Genomic DNA, 24,748 nt, shown 5'->3' with positions numbered 1-24,748 from the left:
AGTTTGAATCATTGCTCAGTTCATGGGTTTACATAGCACTTACCATGCTAAATACTAGTTTAATAATCTGATATTCTGAGTATAAGATTAAGGACACAAGAAATGTCACAATGAGTCAGGTTAGTAGTCTTTCCATCTCAGTCAAGGTTTGGTTTCTGAGAATGATACCTACGACATTTTATGGAAGAACATAAAAGATTCCTGTCAAGAATTTTATTTAAACAATTAGGGAAATATGCTCATTCTGTTTTTTCAACCATTTGGGATGAGTTCAATAACAGGCTGACTATCCATTATTTAAAGTGCTATTATTTGTTCTAAAATTACCTGTTCCAGGGAATTCCCTGGTGTCCTGTGGTTAGGACTCCAAGCTTGCACTGCATGGGGCATGGGTTCGATCCCTGGTCGGGGAACTGAGATACCGCAAGCTGCGTGGCGCGGCCAAAAAAATTTTTTTTTAGATAGATAGATAGAGAGATTGATTTTAAAAATTACCTGTTCCAGAATTACCTGCTTCAGGAGGTACATGTATCATCTGAATATGATAAACATAGTTTGAGGTTTTACTGTCTTTGATTAATGTGTCCTGTGAACATTTGTTGAGTTTTGTTTCATGTTAGAAGATTCTCAGTCCTCTTTTGATATCCTTCTTCCCCTTCATTCTTATTGGCATTCCTGCCTGTCTCATGCTTTGGGGAAGGGTAATTTTCAGGGAGAGTTGGGTGGCAACTTAGTATCAGGGTTACAGAGGACAGATCTGGAGTCATTTGGACCCAGGTTCCTATCCTGGTTGCCACTTACTACTTATGTGACCCTATGAAAGGTGCTCTTAGAGCTTCAGTTTCCTCATCTGCAAGGTGGAGATAAGAACATCCCTCTCAGGGACTTCCCTGGTGGCACAGTGGTTAAGAATCCGCCTGACAATGCAGAGGATGCAGGTTCGATCCGTGGTCCAGGAAGATCCCACATGCCGCAGAGCAACTAAGCCTGCGGGCCACAACTACTGAGCCCATGCGCTGCAACTACTGAAGCCTGTGCTCCACAAGAGAAGCCACCGCAATGAGAACCCCGAGCAAAAAGAACATCCCTCTCACAGGATTGTTGTAAAAACAACTGGTATATGAGAAAGCACAGTGCCTAGTTTATGGTAGGTGCTGAATAAATCTCATTTATTATCAGTAGCATTATCTCAGGAATAAGGGCACTTAATTCTAATTTAGGCTAGATTTGGGGATTTCAGTAACAATTTCAGTGAGGAATTGGATTTCATTTTCTCACTTGTAATCTGAGAAAATGGATTAGCTCAGTAGTTTTCAAACTGTGATCTCTGGAGGTGGTTTGAGGTCACCGGTGGGGAAGGGGAGCAGTGAGAGGTGTCTCAGAGGGAGGGCTTCCTGTTCAACCGGAGCAGCTGTGCTTTTATTTATTTAATATATTAAGCTTCTTTGTAACCTCTTAGTTAAAGAAACTGTTCCTTGGCAGAATACACACACACATTTTAAAAACAACAGGCTTAAAAGTCTACTCAGGTCCCTTCCAAGTCTAAAAAAATTTCTTTATGTCTATTAGTTTGCAACGGAGCTTGAACATTAGTGACCCACACTAGATCTGATCTGAAGACATGTTTTGTTTGCCCTGTACATTATTTTAAATGTTTACATTAAAATTTTTTTTAATTTGGAGATTTCGCATACAAATCCAGGTTCTGTTTTCTTATGAAAAATTGAAATACCTAACAGCTCTGTGCTTCCACTCTCCAATAACAGTCCGCTAGAACTGAGTAGCAGCTGCTCCCCAACTACTCCTGCTGTCTTATACCCTTCTGAATTTATCTGCCTGGCCACTGAAGGTATTTGAGTTTTCAGCATCTGATTTATCCCTGCGGATTGCATGAACAGCAACGTTATTGGATTAACCAGTGTTGGCACTCTAGAAGAATTAAACAGAGGATGTGACTTGCCATGTTTGCCCCATAAGAAAATTGTTCTAATATAGCAAAAAGTACTCGTGTTACTTTCATTTTGTCTGCCCTGGACAATAATAGTTCTTAAGTGCTGACCATCAATTTATTTATAGCTATTGTAGAATGGCTTCTGAGTTAGAAGAATTAAACAGTGTGTTTTAATTATTTCCATCATAAGATTTGATTACCAGACACTCAAAATTTGTAGGAACTAGGCTTACTTGGAACAGGAAACAAAGAGGTAAATGCTACCAGTTGCCCGTGCCTCCCTTTATTCCACCTCAGTCCGAGAGGGGGATACTCACACAAGCTGGGCTTTCTCCCCCTCCAGACAGAGAAAACTGGGAAAAGTACCCTACTGTTTGCTCTCCAACAAGCTCTTGTTAGGTGGCAAAGGTTTGGGCCTCAGCACCATTCAGATAAGCGAGATACAGTATACAACCGTGGCAGCCCTGTCTTTGCCCCCATCAGGGCAGGGTGAATTCTCCACTGGTCCAAAAGTCCTCCACAGCTCTTGTCCTCTAATTGTTGGGTGTGCCCTTTAAATGAGACTTGTTAATTGTAGTATTGTAATCACATCTCATATTTACTTATTAATCTTTTTTTTGTCTGCTTGGCCTTTCATTTACTAACAAATATGAATTGAAATTTCTGATTGTGATCATGGAATTGTCCACTTCTCCTTATAGATTTGTTGCTTTTCATTTTACATATTTTATGCTATTTTATTAGGCGTATGCAGTGCTCAGCAATGCATTTTAATGTATATCTGTTGCGGTTTATCTAGAATCTGAATGTTTTGTGGCCAGAGATATTTAATTGGTCACAGTGCTGAAAATAGAAGTCCTCATTCTCCTATTTATTTTTCAGAGAGGTCTCAGTGTTCATAGCTCACTGATGAGACCCTTCCCCTGTTTTTTTGTACAGCTGTAGATTTTCTTTTTTATCTTTAAACATTTTCTCACATTTCAGTGGTATTTGGAAAGGAAGAAGACAATATATAAGTTCAGTGCGTTGAATCAGATTTTTGAATCCAATTTTTCGTCTAACTCTACATGTTCTCTTTGGATAATTACATTCAATTATTTCAATTACTGTTTTTATAATGATGACTTCCTCATCTATATCCTTAACCTAAAGTCTCTCGCCTGCAGAGCTCTATTTGTTTAACTTCCTGTTAGTAGACATCCACACTCACATGTCCCACAGGCACTTCATACTGTCCATCAACGGGTGAATGGATAAACAAATTATGGCATAGCCATACAATAGAGTACCACTCAGCAATTAAAAAGAATGAAGTATTGATACACAGAACAACAGGATGAATCTCAAAATGATGCTGAGTGAAAGAAGACAGACAGAAAAGAAAATATACTGTATAAATTCATGAAAAATTCTAGAAAATACCACTCTTTAGTGACAGAAAACAGAGCAATGGTTGCCAGGGAAGGTTACAGGTGGGGGAAGAGGGTGTTGATGAGAGGGGAGATAAGAGGAGGGATTACCAAGAGGCAAGAGGAAACTTCTGGTAGTGATGGATGAATTTGTTACCTTGATTATGGTAATGGTTTCAAAACCCGTCAATGTGCGCACTTTATACATGTTCAGTTTATCATACATCGATTGTACCTGAATAAAGCTGGGAAAAAACCCTCATTATTAAAGACTTTTAACAGAAAAACAATAATCCCTGTCCACTGTTCTCTATCCCCACCCAGTCCTCCTCCCCAGTGGCAGCCACTTTGAACTCTTTTAGGTGTTCCTCTGCTACATAGGCCATATTCTACCTAATATGCTTAGTGTGTTATTTGGATTCATCAATTTAGAACTTCAGGCAGTAGACTTTTAGTCTTTCCTTCATTATGGTAGTTGATAATATATTTATCTTACTTTACCACTTTTACTTCTCCTCTCAACCTCCTAATACAATTTTTTTTTCACTGCTGAATCAAGTAGTATACTTTGATTGCATTTATTTCCCATAAACCCCTCCCCCACGTAGTTAATACAGCAACTGCATTTTTCCCCATTTGCTTTGTTTTCTGTGTACCTATGGTTAATTTTTTTTTTAGATGTCCCAGCAGACCTGTTAGACATATAGCAGTAATTATCTCAGATGCTCAGAATATCATATAATCTGTCAGTTCCAATCCTCCACTCCCATCCCCTTGGACAGACCTACTAGAGAATGGACTTGAGGATATGGGGAGGGGGAAGGGTAAGCTGTGACAAAGTGAGAGAGTGGCATGGACATATATACACTCCCAAACGTAAAATAGATAGCTAGTGGGAAGTAGCCGCATAGCACAGGGAGATCAGCTCGGTGCTTTGTGACCACCTAGAGGGGTGGGATAGGGAGGGTGGGAGGGAGGGAGACTCAAGAGGGAAGAGATATGGGAACATATGTATATGTATAACTGATTCACTTTGTTATAAAGCAGAAACTAACACACCATTGTAAAGCAATTATACTCCAATAAAGATGTTAAAAAAAAAAAAAGGAAGAGCAGAATTGGAGAAAGTGGGTAAAGACAACTGTTTTCAGGGTTTTTTCTATAAAGAGGAAGAGAAAAATGAAATAATAGCTGGGTGGGGGTGGGAATGTGGAGTCAAGGAAAGTTGTTTTTTTTTTTAAAATTTTTTGCTGCATTGGGTCTTTGTTGCTGCACGCAGGCTTTCTCTAGTTGCGGCGAGCAGGGGTTACTGTTCGTTGTGGTGCGCGGGCTTCTCATTGCGGTGGCTTCTCTTGTTATGGAGCATGGGCTCTAGGCTCACGGGCTTCGGTAGTTGTGGAACGCAGGCTCAGTAGTTGTGGCTCTAGAGCATGGGCTCTAGAGCGCAGGCTCAGTAGTTGTGGTGCACAGGCTTAGCTGCTCCACGGCATGTGGGATCTTCCCAGACCAGGGATCGAACCCGTGTCCCCTGCATTGGCAGGCGAATTCTTAATAATGCGCCACCAGGGAAGCCCAAGGAAAGATTTTTTTTTATGGTGAGAGATAATAGAATAAGTTTGTATGATGGGGGAATCACTGTAACACAGAGGGGGAAATTACTGCAAGAATAGGAGACAGGACAGTTACCAGAGCAAAGTCCTTGACTAGACAAGTGGGAAGAGATCCAGTGTACAAATGGAAGACTTGGTTGGTTAGGAGTTCAAGTTGTTCAACCGTTGAAATAGTGAAGGCAGAGAATGTGGATAAGCTGCAGTTAGGTTTGGTACCTTTTGTGAGAGAATAAGGAAGTTGTCTTTTGGTTATTTCTGATTTCTCAGTGAACTAGGAACAGAATCATCAACTGAGAGGATGGGGTGTGGAACTGGAGGTTTGAAAAAAGAGGAGAATGTGAGAGAGATCTCTGTAAAAGAGAGTTCATTGACTGATGTTTTAGCCCAGAAATGTTTTAGTAGCAGGATTGCAGTGTGCTGCCAACCTTTTCAGTGTGGAAACTGGTATCCTTCTGTTCTGAGAAATGTTCTTAATGTCTTCTTTGATTATCACCCCAACTCGCATTTTCCTTGTTTCTTTCTGGAAGTCCTTTAGTCAGGAGTTGGACACTTGGAGTGATCCTCCTATTGTCCATCTCTTCCTTCAGCTTTATCTTCTAATCCTTCTATAGAGTTTTTAATTTCAGTTATCTTATTATTTTTAAATTTTCCATATCATCTTATTCTTTTTTAATGGAAGCGATAGCTTCTCACTTAAGTTATTCAGGGTTTTGTTTGTTTGGTGATTTGTTTTCTTCTGTTCCCTGCATAGTCTCTATTTCCTCCAAATTTCCTTTTATCTGCTTGCTTGTTTTGGTCTCTGTCTTTCGTGATGCTTTCTTCAAATGCCTGATGATCCTTGGCTGCCCGTTCATGTTTGTAGGGCCCTGAAAAGCTCTGTGTGCATGAATAGGACTGGTCACCGGTGGGCTTCTTGGTAAGGTGAGCTTGAGGTCAACTAGCTTTTTCATTGTCAATGTGTAGAGAGAAGTCTTTTCTCCAAGACTGTTGGGTTTTTTCAAAGATTGGGGATGGTAGGTGTATGCCTGTTTGCCAGTCTTATGGGAATAGAGCAGGAAAAGAAGGTGAGGGCTTCCTGTTTCTGTAGGTAGACTCTTACTCAGTCCCCCTTTCGTCACTGTGGATTGTACTTCTGCCCTGCTCTGTGCCTGATAGCCAAGTGCAGAACGTCTCTAGTGCCATCTCTTCTGGAAACAACTCTGGTAGAATGCGGTGGTCATCTGGCTGCCTGGGTGGGGATGGGGGGTGACATAGTGAGGAAGTAATTTGTAAACATTCCTCCAATTTTAGCCTTTTATGCAACTTGGTGCTTCAAAGAACTGAGACTCTCAGATTCTTTAGGACAAATCAGCTCATTCTCATGTGAATCCCTCCACTCCAGCTTTGTCCCGTTAAGTGACTTATCACTCCTCTAATAGCTTTCTGTTGCTCAGAGTTTGGGGCTTTGTTTTTTGTTGTTTTTGTTTCATTTTTGTTCTTTGGAAAACTCAGATATGCTAATGTAGTTTATCTTGTTCACTTACTAATAGATTAGTACCTTTTTTTTTCTTTATTGTCATGTTACTAAGGAAGCAAGGAGGAGGGAAAGGAGATAAACATATGTGCTCAATCTACCATGTTTTTCCAGAACCTGTCCACACTCTCTAAAGGGTAATCACAATAACTAATATTTATTGAGTACTTACCTGTATGCCAGACACTGTTACAAATGCTTTACATTTATTAACTTAGTATTCATAATGATTTTATGAGACAGGTACTGTTATTATTGCCAGTTTACAGATGAAGAAACTAAGGCACAGAGAATTTAAGTAACTTGCCAAAGTTATAAAACTAGTAAATGTGGAGCTAGCATTCAAACTTAGCTGTCAGACTGTAGAGACACGTCCTGCTTACAACTCTCCCATAGTATCCCACTCCTTATTTTTAAATCCAAGCAATTTAGCATGTCATCCATGCTCTCCACGATCAGGTCCAGAGAACCTCTCCAGTCTCATCTCTCTCTACTCTGTCCTTGACTTCACCTCTTTGACCTTATCTTGTAGTCATACTGGACTTCTTGCCCTGAATACTCCATGTTCTTGTGATCCTCGTGCCTTTTTTCATGCTGTTTCCTCCACCCCAAACATTCCTTTATTCTCTAGAATGTGCAGTGAAGCGTTAAGGTATTTCAGCATATACTTACAAATTAAATATTTGTATGATCTATTTCATCTAGCAATCAAATCATACTTTTGATTTGTTTTGATTTAGCATGTCTTCTTGAAAAATGCATAGTTGAATAAAATAATATTTCACTGTGTTTTAAGGGTTCTTATGTCTAACTAAACAAAATTATCTCCTCAAATTTGATTATATTGAGAGTGAGATTTAAAGATTCTTTTGGAGACTAAGTGAAAAAGTATATACTAAAAAATTCATTTGTTATATTAAAATGTTTTCTAACCTTATCTTACTGTTTTTCTTAATAGCTTTTTCTTCCTCTTGCAAATCTGGAATGTTCACCAAATGTTGAAACTTTCCTTTGCAAAGCTTTCGTACCAACCTGCACAGAGCAAATTGATGTGGTTCCACCCTGTCGTAAATTTTGTGAGAAAGTGTATTCTGACTGCAAAAAATTAATGGACACTTTTGGGATCCGATGGCCTGAGGAACTTGAATGTGACAGGTAAATTATGTTTTCAGCTGAAAGCTACTGATGATATTTCAATATTGGTATTAATTTTCCAGAATATTAGTGACAGGCTTTCATTATTTAAGTCAACAGCTGTTTACTGCACACTTAATATATGTTAGGCACTTACTATATATCAACACTGTAAACAGTGGTGAGCAAAACCAGACTTGGTTCTTGTTTTCAGGGAACTTACAGTGGGGTGGGAGGAACAGAGAGTAATCAAATAATCATAAAAATAAATGCAAAATTACAACTGTGTTAATACAACAAATGAGGGTGCATAGTTCTATGAGAATGTGTGATGGTGCCTTTGCCCTAAACTGGGGAGAAATGGGCCTTATTATCAATTCATGGACCTTTTTGCATCTGTCTTGATTAATTACTTTTATCTCCTATTCTCTAGACGTTGGGAGCTTGTAATTTGAAATATTCTACTAACATAATGACACCTCATATAATAAATCTGGGAAGGAAGGTGGCTCTCTTTTTGTTTCTTTATCTGTAGACTGAAGAAACTACAGACCCTTGTGGAACTCATACATTTCTGGTAGATACATAATCACTTTCCAGAACAACTTAATACATAGTAAAGGTGAAGATGCTCATGCCATACATCTTAGGAGATCCCCTTCTATAGAAACTTTTTCACAAACAAGGAATCATATGCAAGAATACTTATTGTAGCATTATTCGTAATTTTTTTTAAATGAGAAAAAGTCTGAAAGTCCACTGTAAGAATGATAAGTAAATTGTGATGTACTTACACACTAGAATACTGCTATACAGTTATAAGATGAATGCAGTTGACCCACATCTGTCAATATGGATAAATCTAAAAATTATAGCATAAGTAAAAAAAAAGTATGATGTATATGGCACAATGTCATTTATATAAAGTTCAAAACCTGTAAAATAATACTATATAACATTGTAGTTGGAAAATAACATAGTAAAATATTTAAAAATGCATGAGGAGAAATAAAAACTGAACTTGTAGTGAATATTTTGGAAGAGAGAGAAAAGAGAATAGGACCAGAAAGGGGTCCAAACTGTATCTGTAATGTTATATTGCTTTATTTAAAAAGATATAAAACAAAACTGACATACCACCTTTTGAAACAGCTTGTAGATACATCTGTGTTGTTTTTATGGGCATATGTTTTATTATTTTCTATTCTTATCTAAAGCATATTTCAAACGCTTTCTCCTTAAAAACCTCCACTAATTTCTAAACTATGTAGATCCTCCAAAATAATTCTGGTGTGTGGAGACAACTCAGTGATAAAGTTCTGCCCAAAACAGCAATATCCCTTTCTATCACTCCGGTCTGCCCATAAACAAGGGAGGCAAACAGCCACACTGCAACAAAATAGTGATGTGAGTTAAGCTCGTCCTCAGCCTTCCTCTTCTTGCCCTTCTTTATGAACTTAGATATCACTTGAACTCTATCCTCTCCATCCGGGAAATGATCTCATTTCAGTCATTTTAGTTGTCATCACCTTACTATGAGGCTGATCTACTTTGCTCATGGACGCTAGAAAATAAAAATTAATTTCCCCAAGACATATTTCAAATGCTTTAACAGACAAGCCAGCATTTTTTTGTCTAGAGAATACCAATCAAGATAAATTCTTTCTTAAGTACTTAGTCTTGAAACCAGAAATTATTTAACAATTATGAATTGATTGTTTTTTGAGTAAGGGAGTTTTCATGTTCACTTGCTTGATAATATATTTGTTAGTGTGTTGGGGCCTCATTAACATCTACAAGTTTTTAGTCAACTTCAAAACTTTTTCCCCAGCTCTAAAGCTGTAATCTGTTTAAGCTCGTATGTCTTCCCATCAGTTATGAATGCATAAGGAAATATTTTATAGTTGGAAAGCAGAGTATTAAAATAGTCACTCAAAAATGTCGACTTCATGTATTATTTTTTAAAATCTTTACAGATTACAGTACTGTGACGAGTCTGTTCCTGTAACTTTTGATCAACACACAGAGTTTCTCAGTCCTCACAAGAAAACAGAACAAGTCCAAAGAGACATTGGATTTTGGTGTCCAAGGCATCTTAAGACTTCTGGGGGACAAGGCTATAAGTTTCTGGGAATTGACCAGTGTGCACCTCCATGCCCCAACATGTATTTTAAAAGTGATGAGCTAGAGTTTGCAAAAAGTTTTATTGGAATAGTTTCAATATTTTGTCTTTGTGCAACTCTGTTTACATTCCTTACTTTTTTAATTGATGTTAGAAGGTTCAGATACCCTGAGAGACCAATTATATATTACTCTGTCTGTTACAGCATTGTATCTCTTATGTACTTCATTGGATTCTTGCTAGGCAATAGCACAGCCTGCAATAAGGCAGATGAGAAACTAGAACTTGGTGACACAGTTGTTCTAGGCTCTCAAAATAAGGCTTGCACCGTTTTGTTTATGTTTTTGTATTTTTTCACAATGGCTGGCACTGTGTGGTGGGTGATTCTTACCATTACTTGGTTCTTAGCTGCTGGGAGAAAATGGAGTTGTGAAGCCATTGAACAAAAAGCAGTGTGGTTTCATGCTGTTGCATGGGGAATACCAGGTTTTCTGACCATTATGCTTCTTGCTATGAACAAAGTTGAAGGGGACAATATTAGTGGAGTTTGCTTTGTCGGCCTTTATGACCTGGATGCCTCTCGCTACTTTGTACTCTTGCCACTGTGCCTTTGTGTGTTTGTCGGGCTCTCTCTTCTTTTAGCTGGCATTATTTCCTTAAATCATGTTCGACAAGTTATACAACATGATGGCCGGAACCAAGAGAAACTAAAGAAATTTATGATTCGAATTGGAGTCTTCAGTGGCCTGTATCTTGTGCCATTAGTGACACTTCTTGGATGTTACGTCTATGAGCAAGTGAACAGGATAACCTGGGAGATAACTTGGGTCTCTGACCATTGTCGTCAGTACCACATCCCATGTCCTTACCAGGTAAAAACCTATCATTTGTGTTATTTCACTATTTAATTTTAACATGGAAAATGTTCCCTGGAAATATCTTTGAATTAGTCATGACCATAAAATTAGATTTCAGGTGAGAAAATCCAATAGACAGAGGGAGTTGTTCCCTACGCCTCAGTTGAAACTAGGGTGAGTGTCCCAAAAGTTCTTTCCTGAAGTTTTAGCTTCAGTTACAATAGTAAAGTGCCTCCTTTAGCTATTCTTTTAAAAATTAAATTGGCTTGCAAAGGCAGATGAATAGTACTACAGAACAGAATCAGAAGAACAGGTCTTGTCATAGGGAGAAAAAGAGAAGTAACTTGCAGGACTTCCCTGGTGGTACAGTGGTTAGGACTCGGCGCTTCCACTGCAGGGGGCCAGGGTCCAATCCCTGATTGGGGAACTAAGATTCTGCAAGCCGAACGGAGCAGCCAAAAAAAAAAAAAAAGAGAGAGAGAAGTAGTTGTTTTTAATTCTTCAGTTAGTTGGTTGGGGAAACCCTTATTTGGGTTTATAATAAAATGGTATATATCATCTTATACTTTGCTTGTATATGCTTATAAAAACAGAATTTATGCCGAAACCACCCTGTCATTTCTTATGACAAAGCACACAATTAAAACAAAATATGTTTCATATGTTTCTGATGCTTCTGGTTGGATTAAAGTGTGATTTTAAGATTTAAAAAAAATATCTGAAAATAGAAAATCTCTTAAAGCATTTTAGTTGAGTTTTTTTAAATAGAAACTTTGTTTTTAATAGATTTTATACATTTTCTTGAATATTTATATATGGTATTAACTAATTATATTGAGTGTGAGTGCTGTCATCACAGTGTATCAGATCAAGCAATGTGTGGGCTGAATTATTTTACATAATTTATATTCTAGAAAATTACTGCACTGTAACACAGTGAAATCTATTTTACATACTGATATGTGGGGATAATGGTTTTACCTGCCTTACATCCTGTCCATAGTGTGTTATCCATTGTCTGTTTTTACTATATGATTAATAAGTGAGCTCTCTTAAAGTGATACTGCTGTATTAAATGTCTCCTAGATTCCTCAGTATTTTTGGCAAACTAGGGGGGGAAGGCAACTGTTACATACTACTTAAAAGTTTAAGATATATGATTTTTTATTTTTTATTTTATTTTTTTAATTAATTAATTTATTTTTATTTTTGGCTGTGTTGGGTCTTCGTTTCTGTGCGAGGGCTTTCTCTAGTTGCGGCAAGCGAGGGCCACTCTTCATCGCGGTGCGCGGACCTTTCACTATCACGGCCTCTCTTGTTGTGGAGCACAGGCTCCAGACACGCAGGCTCAGTAGTTGTGGCTCACGGGCCTAGTTGCTCCGTGGCATGTGGGATCTTCCCAGACCAGGGCTCGAACCCGTGTCCCCTGCATTGGCAGGCAGATTCTCAACCACTGTGCCACCTGGGAAGCCCAAGATATATGATTTTTTAAGATTACGTTTCATGTAAAGAAAGAAACGATATTAGAAGATAAAGTGAGAAAATTCTAATCTTATAGTGGGGAAGGACTTTATGATATAAAATCCAGGAGCTATAAAAGAAAAGATTGCTAAATTTGACTAAGGAAAAAACTTTTTTCAGATTCTGCATGGCAAAAAAACCCACCATAATCAAAGTCAGGAGACCAACTGGGAAAATTTATTCACACATCACATCATAATTGAAGGGCTAATTTCCTTATTTATAAAGAGTTCCTATAGATCAATAAGAAAAAAACCAACAATCTGATATAAAAATGAGAAAAGAATGTATAGAGGGGTCACAAAAAAGGAAAATAAAAAAGCTGTTCTTAAACATATGAAAAATGTTATAAGGCAGATGCAAATTAAAGTTATAATAAAATTATATTTCTGCTTATGACAGGTTTTATAACCACTGCATTGATGAAACTGGCAAAATACACGTTCTAGACTTTGCTGTTCAATTAGTTCAACGTTCTGTGGAAAGCATTTTGATAATATCTGGCATTTAAAATGCTCATACTCTTTGATCCTGTCCTTCTGGGAATTTATCGACAGCTCTGTTCACAAATGTGAGAAATTATATACATACAAAGATAGTCACTGCAACATTATTTGCAATGGCAATAGGTTGGAAATAACCTGAATATCTATTAGTAGGGACAGCTGAATAAATTATAGTTCATCCACACAATGGAACAGCCTTTAAAAAGAATGAAGTGCTCTAGAATGGTCTCCAAGAAATATTACTAAGTGAAAAAAGCAAGATATAATGCATAATGTATAGTATTTTGATACTTGTAACATTTAAAAAATATTTGAAAGTTTATGCTTGAAAGAAAAGTATGATTTAATTTTTAGAAAATTTCCACATTTTTACATTTTACTGATAACTTATTTTGCTCTAAGTTTTTGTAACAAAACATCAACAATGCATAAAGACTCTAAAATAGTATGTTGTTACAATGAGTTTAAATGTATTTTTTTATAGATTATAGTGAAGGAAAAGATAAATATTGAGAGGCAGATATTTTGGCAATTATAAGAAGTTGCTGTACTTATAGGAAAAAAAAATGCCAGATATCAAGCCAAGATGTAAGACGTCCTTCCTAAATATATTTAATAAGTATTTTTCCCTTTCTAGCTATATATTTTGATAAAAGTTCTTTGTTCAGAACTTCTATATTACACTTAAAGCACTTTTCATATTATGTTATATCAAACACTTCATAATAAAACAAACTGATTTATACTTTTTGTTCAAGTTTTGCATTGACTGTATAGACTTTTTTCCACTTTAAATGTATCACTAAAATTCTTATTCATTACTTTTTTGTAGGCAAAAACAGAAACTCGACCAGAGTTGGCTTTATTTATGATAAAATATCTGATGACATTAATTGTTGGCATCTCTGCTGTCTTCTGGGTTGGAAGCAAAAAGACATGCACAGAATGGGCTGGGTTTTTTAAACGAAGTCGCAAGAAAGAGTAAGAATCTATTGAATTATCTGACATTGTTTTAAAATAAATAGATCAAATACCAAATCATTGTACTGGAGTTTCATTATGTCAACTGTTGTTTCAAGTTGAAATCTTTTTCATGGAGAGATATGCTTTATTTTAGCATTTGTTATGATAGTCTTTGACATGTACTATTCTATTGAAATATGAATGAAAAGTTTGTAAAAAGTGCATTTTCTTTCCATGGCTTAGAATATATCCAGTATTATTACTGCTATCTTTAAGTTCATTGTTTTGGGTTCAGAATTTTAAATAATTTTATCCTTTTTTATCAATGATGAAAGGTGAAATGGGTCAAATATATGTAAGGCAGTCTATGGAGTATGATTCAAATGTGATGTACAATCATTACCTTTAAATTTTATTACACATAATACTGACTTAACATGTCACTTATTTGCCTTGCTTAAGATGGTAAAAATTTGAGCTTATGGAATATTCTGTAACAATATAGTAGATTTACATTTATGAGTAAATAGTTCATTTTGTCATTTATATATGTTATACATTGTGTACAATCAACAATGTAGTATAGAGTTTTTTAAACTGTTCCCAATTGGTTTGATTAATGAATTCATTTTGTGGTAAAAATTTCAGAACCTTTTCACAAATAAGTTTTCGTAGCCTGAAGAATTGCATTTAACTGGACTTTAATTTTTTTGAACTATTATTATATCTCTATCCTGTATTTATATACCCACACTAACTTCAGAATAACTTGCTATAACTTGAATGTTAGAAAGAAAGCAATTGCATTTAAACAAAGACCATTAATTATATTCTGTGTTCTTTCTCTCTGGTTTACTTCCATATTTGATATATTTATATATGATACACATACAGATAATCCCCTACTTTATGCTGGTTTGAGTTTTCTTGCCCTCATCTTTTGATTTTGCCTATTTAATTTCTTTCTAGCTTTATGCTGACAAAAGCAACTAACTGTATGCACAAAAAGATTTCATTTCATGGCAATCTACTTATATCTCATAGTATTTATAATCCCAGATTTTATAAATAATGTAAATCATATAGACATAACTTTAATGAATTAGGATTTTTGGCACAAGATATGTGATATGCTTTATGATTTCTGTTATAACACTTAACGTTTATCAAGTAAACTCTCTCCTTGGATTTTCTTACAGTCCAATCAGTGAAAGTCGAAGAGTACTACAGGAGTCGTGTGAGTTTTTCTTAAAGCACAATTCTAAAGTTAAACACAAAAAGAAGCACTACAAACCAAGTTCACATAAGCTGAAGGTCATTTCCAAATCCATGGGAACCAGCACAGGAGCTACAGCAAATCACGGCACTTCTGCAGTAGCAATCACTAACCATGATTACTTAGGACAAGAAACTTTGACAGAAATACAAACCTCACCAGAAACATCAGTGAGAGAGGTGAGAGCAGATGGAACGAGCACCTCCAAATTACGAGAACAGGACTGTGAGGAACCTGCCTCCCCAGCAGCATCCAGCTCCAGACTCTGCGGGGAACAGACTGATGGGAAAGGCCGGGCAGGCAATGTGAATGATAAGAGCAGTGTGTCTGAAAGTGCACGGAATGAAGGAAGGTGAGCTTGGACTTTGCTATCTTAAACCATGACTCTTGAATACTGCATTACACATTTTTCATTAAAGCATGTCATATCTGGAAAGAAAGCATTCTTTGAGATGGCATGTCTATACACTTAATCCAAGGAAGTTTGGGTTTTGCCTATAAATGCTATTTTGTAGTTTAATTCTTAGCATTGAGAAGACCCTTTCATGTTTATTGTTCAAATAGAAAAGTAATGTTCATTTCTGTGGTAATTGTTAACAGTTGCTTGTATATTTAGGGAAATGTTTAAGATTCATATACAATACAGGCCATTAAGTTTCAATTAGTACTACATTATAGTACTGTCTAAAAGGTATTTGTCAGACTTCCCTAGTGGTGCAGTGGTAAAGAATCCGCCTGCCAACACAGGGGACACGGGTTCGAGCCCTGGTCTGGGAAGACCCCACATGCCGCGGAGCAACTAAGCCCATGCGCCACAACTACTGAGCCGGCGCTCTAGAGCCCGTGAGCCACAACTACTGAGCTCGCGTGCCTAGAGCCCGTGCTTTGCAACAACAGAAGCCACTGCAGTGAGAAGCCTGCGCACCACAATGAAGAGTAGCCCCCGCTCGCCACAACTAAAAGCCTGCGCATAGCAATGAAGACCCAACGCAGCCAAAAATAAATAATAAATAAATTAAAAAAAAAATATATATATATATAAAATAAAGAGAAGCAAGAAGAACTACAATCCTGCAGCCTGTGGAACAAAAACCACATTCACAGAAAGGTAGACAAGATGAAAAGGCACAGGGCTATGTAGCAGATGAAGGAACAAGATAAAACTCCAGAAAAACAACTAAATGAAGTGGAGATAGACAACCTTCCAGAAAGAGAATTCAGAATAACGATAGTGAAGCTGATCCAGGACCTCGGAAAAAGAATGGAGGCAAAGATCGAGAAGATGCAAGAAATGTTTAACAAAGACCTAGAAGAATTAAAGAACAAACAAACAGAGATGAACAATACAATAACTAAAATGAAAACTACACTAGAAGGAATCAGTAGCAGAATAACTGAGGCAGAAGAACGGATAAGTGACCTAGAAGACAGAATGGTGGAATTCACTGCTGCGGAACAGAATAAAGAAAAAAGAATGAAAAGAAATGAGGACAGCCTAAGAGACCTCTGGGACAACATTAAACACAACAACATTCGCATTATAGGGATCCCAGAAGGAGAAGAGAGAGAGAAAGGAACAGAGAAAATATTTGAAGAGATAATAGTTGAAAACTTCCCTAACATGGGAAAGGAAATAGCCAACCAAGTCCAGGAAGCGCAGCAAGTCCCATAAAGGATAAACCCAAGGAGAAACACGCCGAAACACATAGTAATCAAATTGGCAAAAATTAAAGACAAAGAAAAATTATTGAAAGCAGCAAGGGAAAAACAACAAATAACATAGAAGGGAACTCCCATAAGGTTAACAGCTGATTTCTCAGCAGAAACTCTACAAGCCAGAAGAGAGTGGCATGATATACTTAAAGTGATGAAAGGGAAGAACCTACAACCAAGATTACTCTACCCAGCAAGGATCTCATGCAGATTCAATGGAGAAATCAAAAGCTTTACAGACAAGCAAAAGCTAAGAGAATTCAGAACTACCAAACCAGCTCTACAACAAATGCTAAAGGAACTTCTCTAAGTGGGAAACACAAGAGAGGAAAAGGACCTACAAAAACAAACCCAAAACAATTAAGAAAATGGTCATAGGGACATACACATCGATAATTACCTTACATGTGAATGGATTAAATGCTCCAACCGAAAGACACAGGCTTGCTGAATGGACAAAACCAAGACATATATATGCTGTCTACAAGAGACCCACTTCAGACCTAGGGACACATACAGACTGAAAGTGAGGAGCTGGAAAAAGATATTCCATGCAAATGGAAATCAAAAGAAACCTGGCGTAACAATACTCATATCAGATAAAATAGACTTTAAAATAAAGAATATTATAAGAGACAAGGAAGGACACTACGTAATGATCAAGGGATCAATCCAAGAAGAAGATATAACAATTATAAATATATATGCACCCAACATAGGAGCACCTCAATACATAAGGCAACTACTAACAGCTATAAAAGAGGAAATCGACAGTAACACAATAATAGTGGGGGACTTTAACACCTCAATTACACCAATGGACAGATCATCCAAAATGAAAATAAATAAGGAAACAGAAGCTTTAAATGACACAATAGACCAGATAGATATAATTGATATTTATAGGACATTCCATCCCAAAACAGCAGATTACACTTTCTTCTCAAGTACGCATGGAACATTCTCCAGGATAGATCACCTCTTGGGTCACAAATCAAGCCTCAGTAAATTTAAGAGAACTGAAATCATATCAAGCATCTTTTCTGACCACAACGCTGTGAGATTAGAAATGAATTACAGGGAAAAAAACGTAAAAAACACAAACACATGGAGGCTAAACAATACGTTACTAAATAACCAAGAGATCACTGAAGAAATCAAAGGGGAAATAAAAAAATACTTAGAGACAAATGACAATGAAAACACGACGATCCAAAACCTATGGGATGCAGCGTAAGCAGTTCTAAGAGAGAAGTTTATAGCTATACAAGCGTACCTCAAGAAACAAGAAAAATCTCAAATAAACAATCTAACCTTACACCTGAAGGAACTAGAGAAAGAAGAACAAACAAAATCCAAAGTTAGCAGAAGGAAAGAAATCATAAAGATCAGAGCAGAAATAAATGAAATAGAAACAAAGGAAACAGTAGCAAAGATCAATAAAACTAAAAGCTGGTTCTTTGAGAAGATAAACAAAATTGATAAACCATTAGCCAGACTCATCAAGAAAAAGAGGGAGAGGACTCAAATCAATAAAATTAGAAATGAAGCAGGAGAAGTTACAACAGACACCGCAGAAATACAAAGCATCCTAAGAGACTACTACAAGCAACTCTATGCCAATAAAATGGACAACCTGGAAGAAATGGACAAATTCTTAGAAAGGTATAACCTTCCAAGACTGAACCAGGAAGAAGCAGAAAATATGAACAGACCAATCACAAGGAATGAAATTGAAACTGTGATTAAAAATCTTCCAACAAACAAAAGTCCAGGACCAGATGGCTTCACAGGTGAATTCTATCAAACATTTAGAGAAGAGCTAACACCCATCCTTCTCAAACTCTTCCAAAAAACTGCAGAAGAAGGAACACTCCCAAACTCATTCTATGAGGCCACCATCACCCTGATACCAAAACCAGACAAAGATACTACAAAAAAAGAAAATTACAGACCAATATCACTGATGAATACAGATGCAAAAATCCTCATCAAAATACTAGCAAACAGAATCCAACAGCACATTAAAAGGATCATACACCACGATCAAGTGGGATTTATCCCAGGGATGCAAGGATTCTTCAATATATGCAAATCAATCAATGTGATAAACCATATTATCAAACTGATGAATAAAAACCATATGATCATCTCAATAGATGCAGAAAAAAAAATAAATAAAAGGTATTTGTCATTTTATATGAAGATGATTATAAAATGTTTTTATTTTCTGAACATGAAAGGATATTGACATTATCTTTAATTAATTTTTCCAAATGGTCATAGGTGATCCTAACACAGGTAAATATCGAATTAGCCAAAATATTGACAGCTGACTACTTTAAGGTCTCAAGATTGTCTTACCTCATCTCCTCCCAAATAGGCCAAATGTACCTCCAACAGCTTTTGCATACTGGATTATGTATGATTAGATACATGCCTTTATCTTCCACTAGATTTGTAAACTTCTCGAAGGCAGAGCTGAGGTCGGACTCATCTTTGTGCTCCCAACCTCTTACACAGTGTCCGATCCATGGTAGGAAATCAATAAAAAATTTGCTAAACTGAAGGCAGGAATCAAGCTGTCTTATTCCCCACGAGACACCATGCTCAGCCCATACATGGGTGGTGCTTGATGAAGTTTCTGAAGTTAGCAAAAATTGTATTTGAAAATAAATTATTTGTACTTTGAGGAGTTAAGAGTATACATAAAGAGTTAATTATTTCTGATAAAAGTGGATACTGGTTGGGAGTAAAACTCATGGAAAGAGAAACAGCAATTATGAGGACAACTGGCATCACATTTGTGCTTTGGTGTGTATGTACATCAGCTTTTGTTCTTTTACCTAGGGTCACTCCAAAGAGTGATGTCACTGAAACTGGCCCGGTGCAGAGCAACAGCTTGCATGTTCCCAGGTCTTCAGAGCCAAGCAGCCTCAAAGGCTCCACATCACTGCTTGTTCACTCAGCATCAGGAGTTGGAAAAGAGCAGGGCGCTGGTGGTCACTCAGATACTTGAAAACCAGATCATCGTGTTACTAAGAAGTGAATTCCTGTTACACTGGAGGTGACAGTACACTGTCTTATAAGACTCACTGTTATATTCTTCTTCTGCACTTAAAGCTACATTGCCTCCTGTTACACTGGAAACAATAGATTCTGAGAATATGATTCATTTCACATAGAGGTTAATTGACAACAGTATACCCCCAAAACGGAAATGTGCAGGTTAATGATATTTTTTAAGTTGTGTGGGAGGAGGGAGTATTAGAGGAACCTTCCTTTTCTATTTATGAAGATTCTACTCTTGTTAAAAGTATTTTAAGTTGTACTATGCTCTTTCACTTTTATGGTATAAAATCAAGATTTTTCTTTGCTGAAGTATTTAAAACTTACCTTTGTATCTTTTTTTAATATATTTGAAAACAAGTTTATATGTTTTGAGCTTTTTTTAGAAATCCTGGAAAGTCTTTTCAAATATTTTTATTATGTTATTCCAATACCTTATTTTAGCACTGCTTTGGTAGCTTTTACACTGAATTTCTAAGAAAATTGAAAAATAGTGTTCTTTTATAATATAAAAAATAGTTGATACACCAAAAGATGTTATAATGGGAATTCAACTAAAAAAATCCATTTACTCTACCTTATCATCTTCAATGTGTGAATTTTATAAAGTCTAGTTGGTTTAGGAATTTTACAGATCTATTATGCAGCTGAAATAAGGTGCTTACTGAGTGTCCACTGTTGATAATATTATGCTGCTGGCTGGTCCTTCTGATTTTTTAAAATAAAATGTCCTGAAGGATTAGTAGATGAAATGTTACTCCTTTATAAATTAAGCCAAGTGCAATTGATTTCCTTTTTTTACTATATCATGACCACCCAAGATTATGTTTGTATGACCATTTACAGTTGCTTATACTTTTGTTTTAACTTTTGTTTTTTAACATTTAGAATACTACAGACCCTTTGCATTTGTACAGTATCTTTCTCAGACATCAGGTAGAATTCATCTCTGCAGCTAAATAGGATTTTGCTGAACATTCAGAAATGTGCTAGCAGTGTTAGTGCCAAACAAATGGAAAAGAATGTAGTCCTGATAAACAGAATAAAATGTATTTCATATAACATACTTTGAAATATTAAAGAATTTTCTTAATTTTGTTTCCAATGACTATTATTCCTTGAACAAGGTTTTCTTATACTTTTTTTTCTCTATTTAACATTCTGTTAAAGCTTAAAAAGAAAATTATCATGTACTGTATGAAAAAGGTTGTAAATATTAACTTTTCCACATTTTTCAACTTTGTATACAAAAACTTTGTGTGACCTTTTCAGTAATAAAATTTTCTCTGTATATGAGATTGTAGAGTATTCTGTGGTTATGCACAGTGGTTCTGGCCCAGGAAGTGGTATAATTTTTCAGATCAGTGGCTCCATGACTAATAAGCCAGTAGCTTCTTTTTAACTAGAGAAGGAGAAGACAGTCAGGACTTGTGTTATTTTCTCTTTGTCACAGTTTCTTCCCAAAATATAATTATAGAGCTATATTTGTCATAACTTTTTTTCTTTTTTTACTATTTTTTATTTTATTTATTTATTTTTTTGGCTGTCTTGGGTCTTCGTTTCTGTGCGAGGGCTTTCTCTAGTTGTGGCAAGCGGGGGCCACTCTTCATCGCGGTGCGCGGGCCTCTCACTATCGCGGCCTCTCTTGTTGCGGAGCACAGGCTCCAGACGCGCAGGCTCAGTAGTTGTGGCTCACGGGCCTAGGTGCTCCGTGGCATGTGGGATCTTCCCAGACCAGGGCTCGAACCCGCGTCCCCTGCATTAGCAGGCAGATTCTCAAGCACTGTGCCACCAGGGAAGCCCCCTGTCATAACTTTTTTAAGCCAGTTTTAGACCTGGGATATGGGGTAAAGCAAAGGGAACCCAGGACCCTGCTTTCACTCCTGACAGTGGGAAATAAAACAAGATCATCCTGAAAACATTAGAAAAACCTAATAAGATCATGTGAAATTGCCAGGTTAAGATCTGGGAGAAGAGAAATTCATACTGCCAAGCCCAACATTTGGTGCTTCTTTTGCCTAGGGAGCATTTGATGATTTGGAAAAGCTGGCTGAGATATTAGCAGTGCTATTAACAGCCTCAAAGTCTGGAGGACAAGGAGAAGGGAGTCCGAATTTTGACCTCAAAGGGATACATCTAGGAGTAAGATGATCTATATGGAAAGCAACCCTGCTTTGTTACCTGGGTGGACTAGAAAAATCTCTAACCTTGGAATTAGAATACTGTAGTTCTGGATGACTAGTACCCTCAGGCACCAGGCAGAAGCAAATGAAAATCTTCTCTGGAGGAAGAAAATGTCATTTTACATACACTGTGAATACTTTTTCAAATGTAATGTCCATCATATGATCAAACGTAGTCAGGTATGCAAAAAGACAATACATGAACAAGAATTGGCACAAGCATCAGACAAGAGAAAAAGATCCAGAGATGCTCCTAAATTACCAGGCATAGGTTCATTAAACTCATATAACTTAAAAAGATAGCAAAGAAAACCATAATGAGATACTGCTACACACCTATTAGAATGGTTAAAATCCAAGAAATTGACAACATCAATCTCTGCTGAGGTTACAGAGCAACAGGAACGCTCCTTCATTGCTGATGGAAATGCAAAATGGTATAGTCACTTTAAAAACAGTTGGGCGTTTTCTCACACAACTAAATAAGGTCTTACCATATGATCCAGAAGTCACACTCCTACGTGTTTATCCAACTGATTTATAAAGATATGCCACCCTTGAGGTGCAGTATAAGACCCTCCACTCCTTCAGTCTAGACAGCACATAGTGACTTCCTCCCAAAGAATACAGTATGGGAACAGGGTGGGGGAAGAGTATTTGTTACAGTAGAGAAACTTGACAAACACTACCTCCACCAGGTAAAGGTCAATATCAACAGTAGTAAGTCATGTTGAGAGTATGTACCCTTCACACTGTGTGCTGAAAATGGCACTTGACCTCTGTGATCTTCCTCCCCAAAATCTATAACTTCACTCTAGTCATGACTTGTCCAGTCGCATAAATCTAGGCAGATGGACATTTTACAAAATACTCCTCAAAACCAGTACTCCTCAAAACTATCAAGATCATCAAAGTCTGAGAAACGGTGACAGCCAAGAAGAGCCTAAGGAGACATGATGTAAATGTAACGTGGTATCCTAGAAAAGAAAAAGTACATTAGATAAAAACTAACAAAATCTGAGTAAAGCATGGGCTTTAGTTTTGTCATTCAATTCAGTGGAATATTCTTGAATTATGTATGTGATAAGTTCCTCCCTTCTGCTTGCTCTTTGTCTCTGGAATTCCTTTTCATCAGCTGGATGGATGCTCCAATTTTCTTATCTTTCCTCTCCTTTTGTTCATCTCTGAATTTTTGTTCTCTTTCTAAGAAAATATCTCAAACTTTTCTAAATTTCTATTGAATTTTTATTTTGGCTACCATTTTTTAACTTCACAGAGCATTTTATCTCCTCTTTTTAAGTAGTATCTTCCTGTTTTTATGACTCTTTTATATATATTGAAAGATATATAATTTACTTTTTAAAGGTCATAGAAAATATATTAATGTTTAATTTTTATTTTGTAACAAATGACTTTATTAAAGTCCCTTAGTCCCTAATAATTTTGTAGTTGATTTTTCCTGGACTTTCTAGGTGGGTGATCTTTTCATATCAAATAATGATAATTTCATTTCTCACCTGTTGAAGCCAGTGATCATTAATAGTGGTAGCAGCAGGCATTCTTGTTTATTTTAATGAAAATGCCTGTAGTACTCCATCATTAAGAATGATGTTGGCAAAAAAAAAAAAAAGAATGATGTTGGCATTTGATATAAGGTAGATATTTTTAACAAGTTAATAAAGAATCCTGTTCCATTTGACAATTTTTTTAAATTAGCAGTAGGTGTTGAATTTTATCAAATGCATTTTTGTTATCAGTATTAGTCAAGGGGGCTAATTGCTCTAGCAAACCTCAAAATTTTAGTAGCTTAAGAAACTGTTACCACTCACACGACAGATGCAGATGTCCTTGAGGTAGACTTCCAAGTGATTATTCAAGGACCCATCTCTTCCATCTTGTGACGCTGCCACCCGTTCGGGCTTCAGATTCTTCTGCAGGATTGTCTGCACCCAGCCAGCAGGTGGAGGCAGAGAGACAAAGAGTAACCGACTGCACACACACACAAAAATATGGGTGGAGCGGGAGCTGGCTCACATCATTTTCAGCTAACATTCCATTTGACAGAACTCAGGCACGGATCCATACCCAAGTGCAAGGGAGGTTGAGAAATGTGGTCTAGGTGTGTGCCTGGGAGGGCGAAGAAACAGGCTTAATGAGCAACTGGATAGCAATGTTTCAATCTACAAATGTGACGTAGTCAGTACTTTTCCTAGTATGTATAATGTCATCCTTTCATGCTTTGAATAACTGTAATTGATCATGGTTTATCATTTAATATGCTGCTGGATTTGATTTGTTAGTGACTTGTTTAGGATAAAAATTTTCATCTATAGCCACCTATATTCCAAGTGATGTCTCAACCATGGGCATAATTTTTGTAATCAGTAAGCTTGAATTTTTTTAAGTATTCATTTTTAATAACAAACTTCAAAACCATCATCTAATTCAAAAGAAAAGGGCAGTTTCTCTTTTTCGTGGGACGAGAGTCTTTGATGCAAAAAGAGCCTGCTATTTCAGAGCTGGTGACATTAATTTTTATAAGAATTTACATAGCATTTTTTAACCAAGAACGTTTTAACCTAAATTACATAATATGTTTACATTTACAATGACAAGGTTGGCATGAGCAATGTGCAGCTGAACTCAACAGCAGTAAAGATGTGATAAAGCAGCATTTCACTGCTTTTTATGACAGTCAGCCACAGATCCTCAACAGAACTTTATGGAATGCCATCTTTCAAAAAAACTCAGTACCTCGTTGGGATCCATCACTGCTGGGCTATTCGTGGTACTGAAGGAACCTGGCCCTAGACTCTCCTTGAAAAACTGGCCCGAAAACAGCTTGTAACTGCCACCCATCATCAAAGTCACAGTTTTAGTGTTTCCTTACTTCTCAGAACTATACCACTGGTGAGAGTTTC

The 24,748-nt window shown here is 36.8% G+C and overlaps 1 protein-coding gene across 6 annotated transcripts in view; it reads left to right on the top strand.

Moving 5' to 3' along the window:
- FZD6 (frizzled class receptor 6) overlaps nucleotides 1–24,748 on the top strand; it is a 56,365-nt gene that overhangs the window by 15,129 nt on the left and 16,488 nt on the right. For 2 of the 6 annotated variants that reach the window (XM_082364310.1, XM_082364307.1), the window contains 5 exons: nucleotides 7,442–7,638; nucleotides 9,594–10,611; nucleotides 13,456–13,604; nucleotides 14,786–15,214; nucleotides 19,426–20,742. In XM_082364310.1, coding sequence (XP_082220436.1) covers nucleotides 7,442–7,638; nucleotides 9,594–10,611; nucleotides 13,456–13,604; nucleotides 14,786–15,214; nucleotides 19,426–19,594 — 1,962 coding nt within the window. In that variant the 3' untranslated portion in view covers nucleotides 19,595–20,742. Of the gene's footprint in view, nucleotides 1–7,441; nucleotides 7,639–8,888; nucleotides 9,025–9,593; nucleotides 10,612–13,455; nucleotides 13,605–14,785; nucleotides 15,215–19,425; nucleotides 20,743–24,748 lie in introns of those variants that run through there. The other 4 variants (XM_082364308.1, XM_082364309.1, XM_082364312.1 and 1 more) reach the window with 3 other exon arrangements.

This window comes from Balaenoptera borealis (genome assembly GCF_965194805.1).
Source record: "Balaenoptera borealis genome assembly, chromosome: 17".
Classification (NCBI taxonomy): Eukaryota; Metazoa; Chordata; class Mammalia; order Artiodactyla; family Balaenopteridae; genus Balaenoptera; species Balaenoptera borealis.
This window is presented reverse-complemented; position numbering and strand designations above follow the sequence as displayed.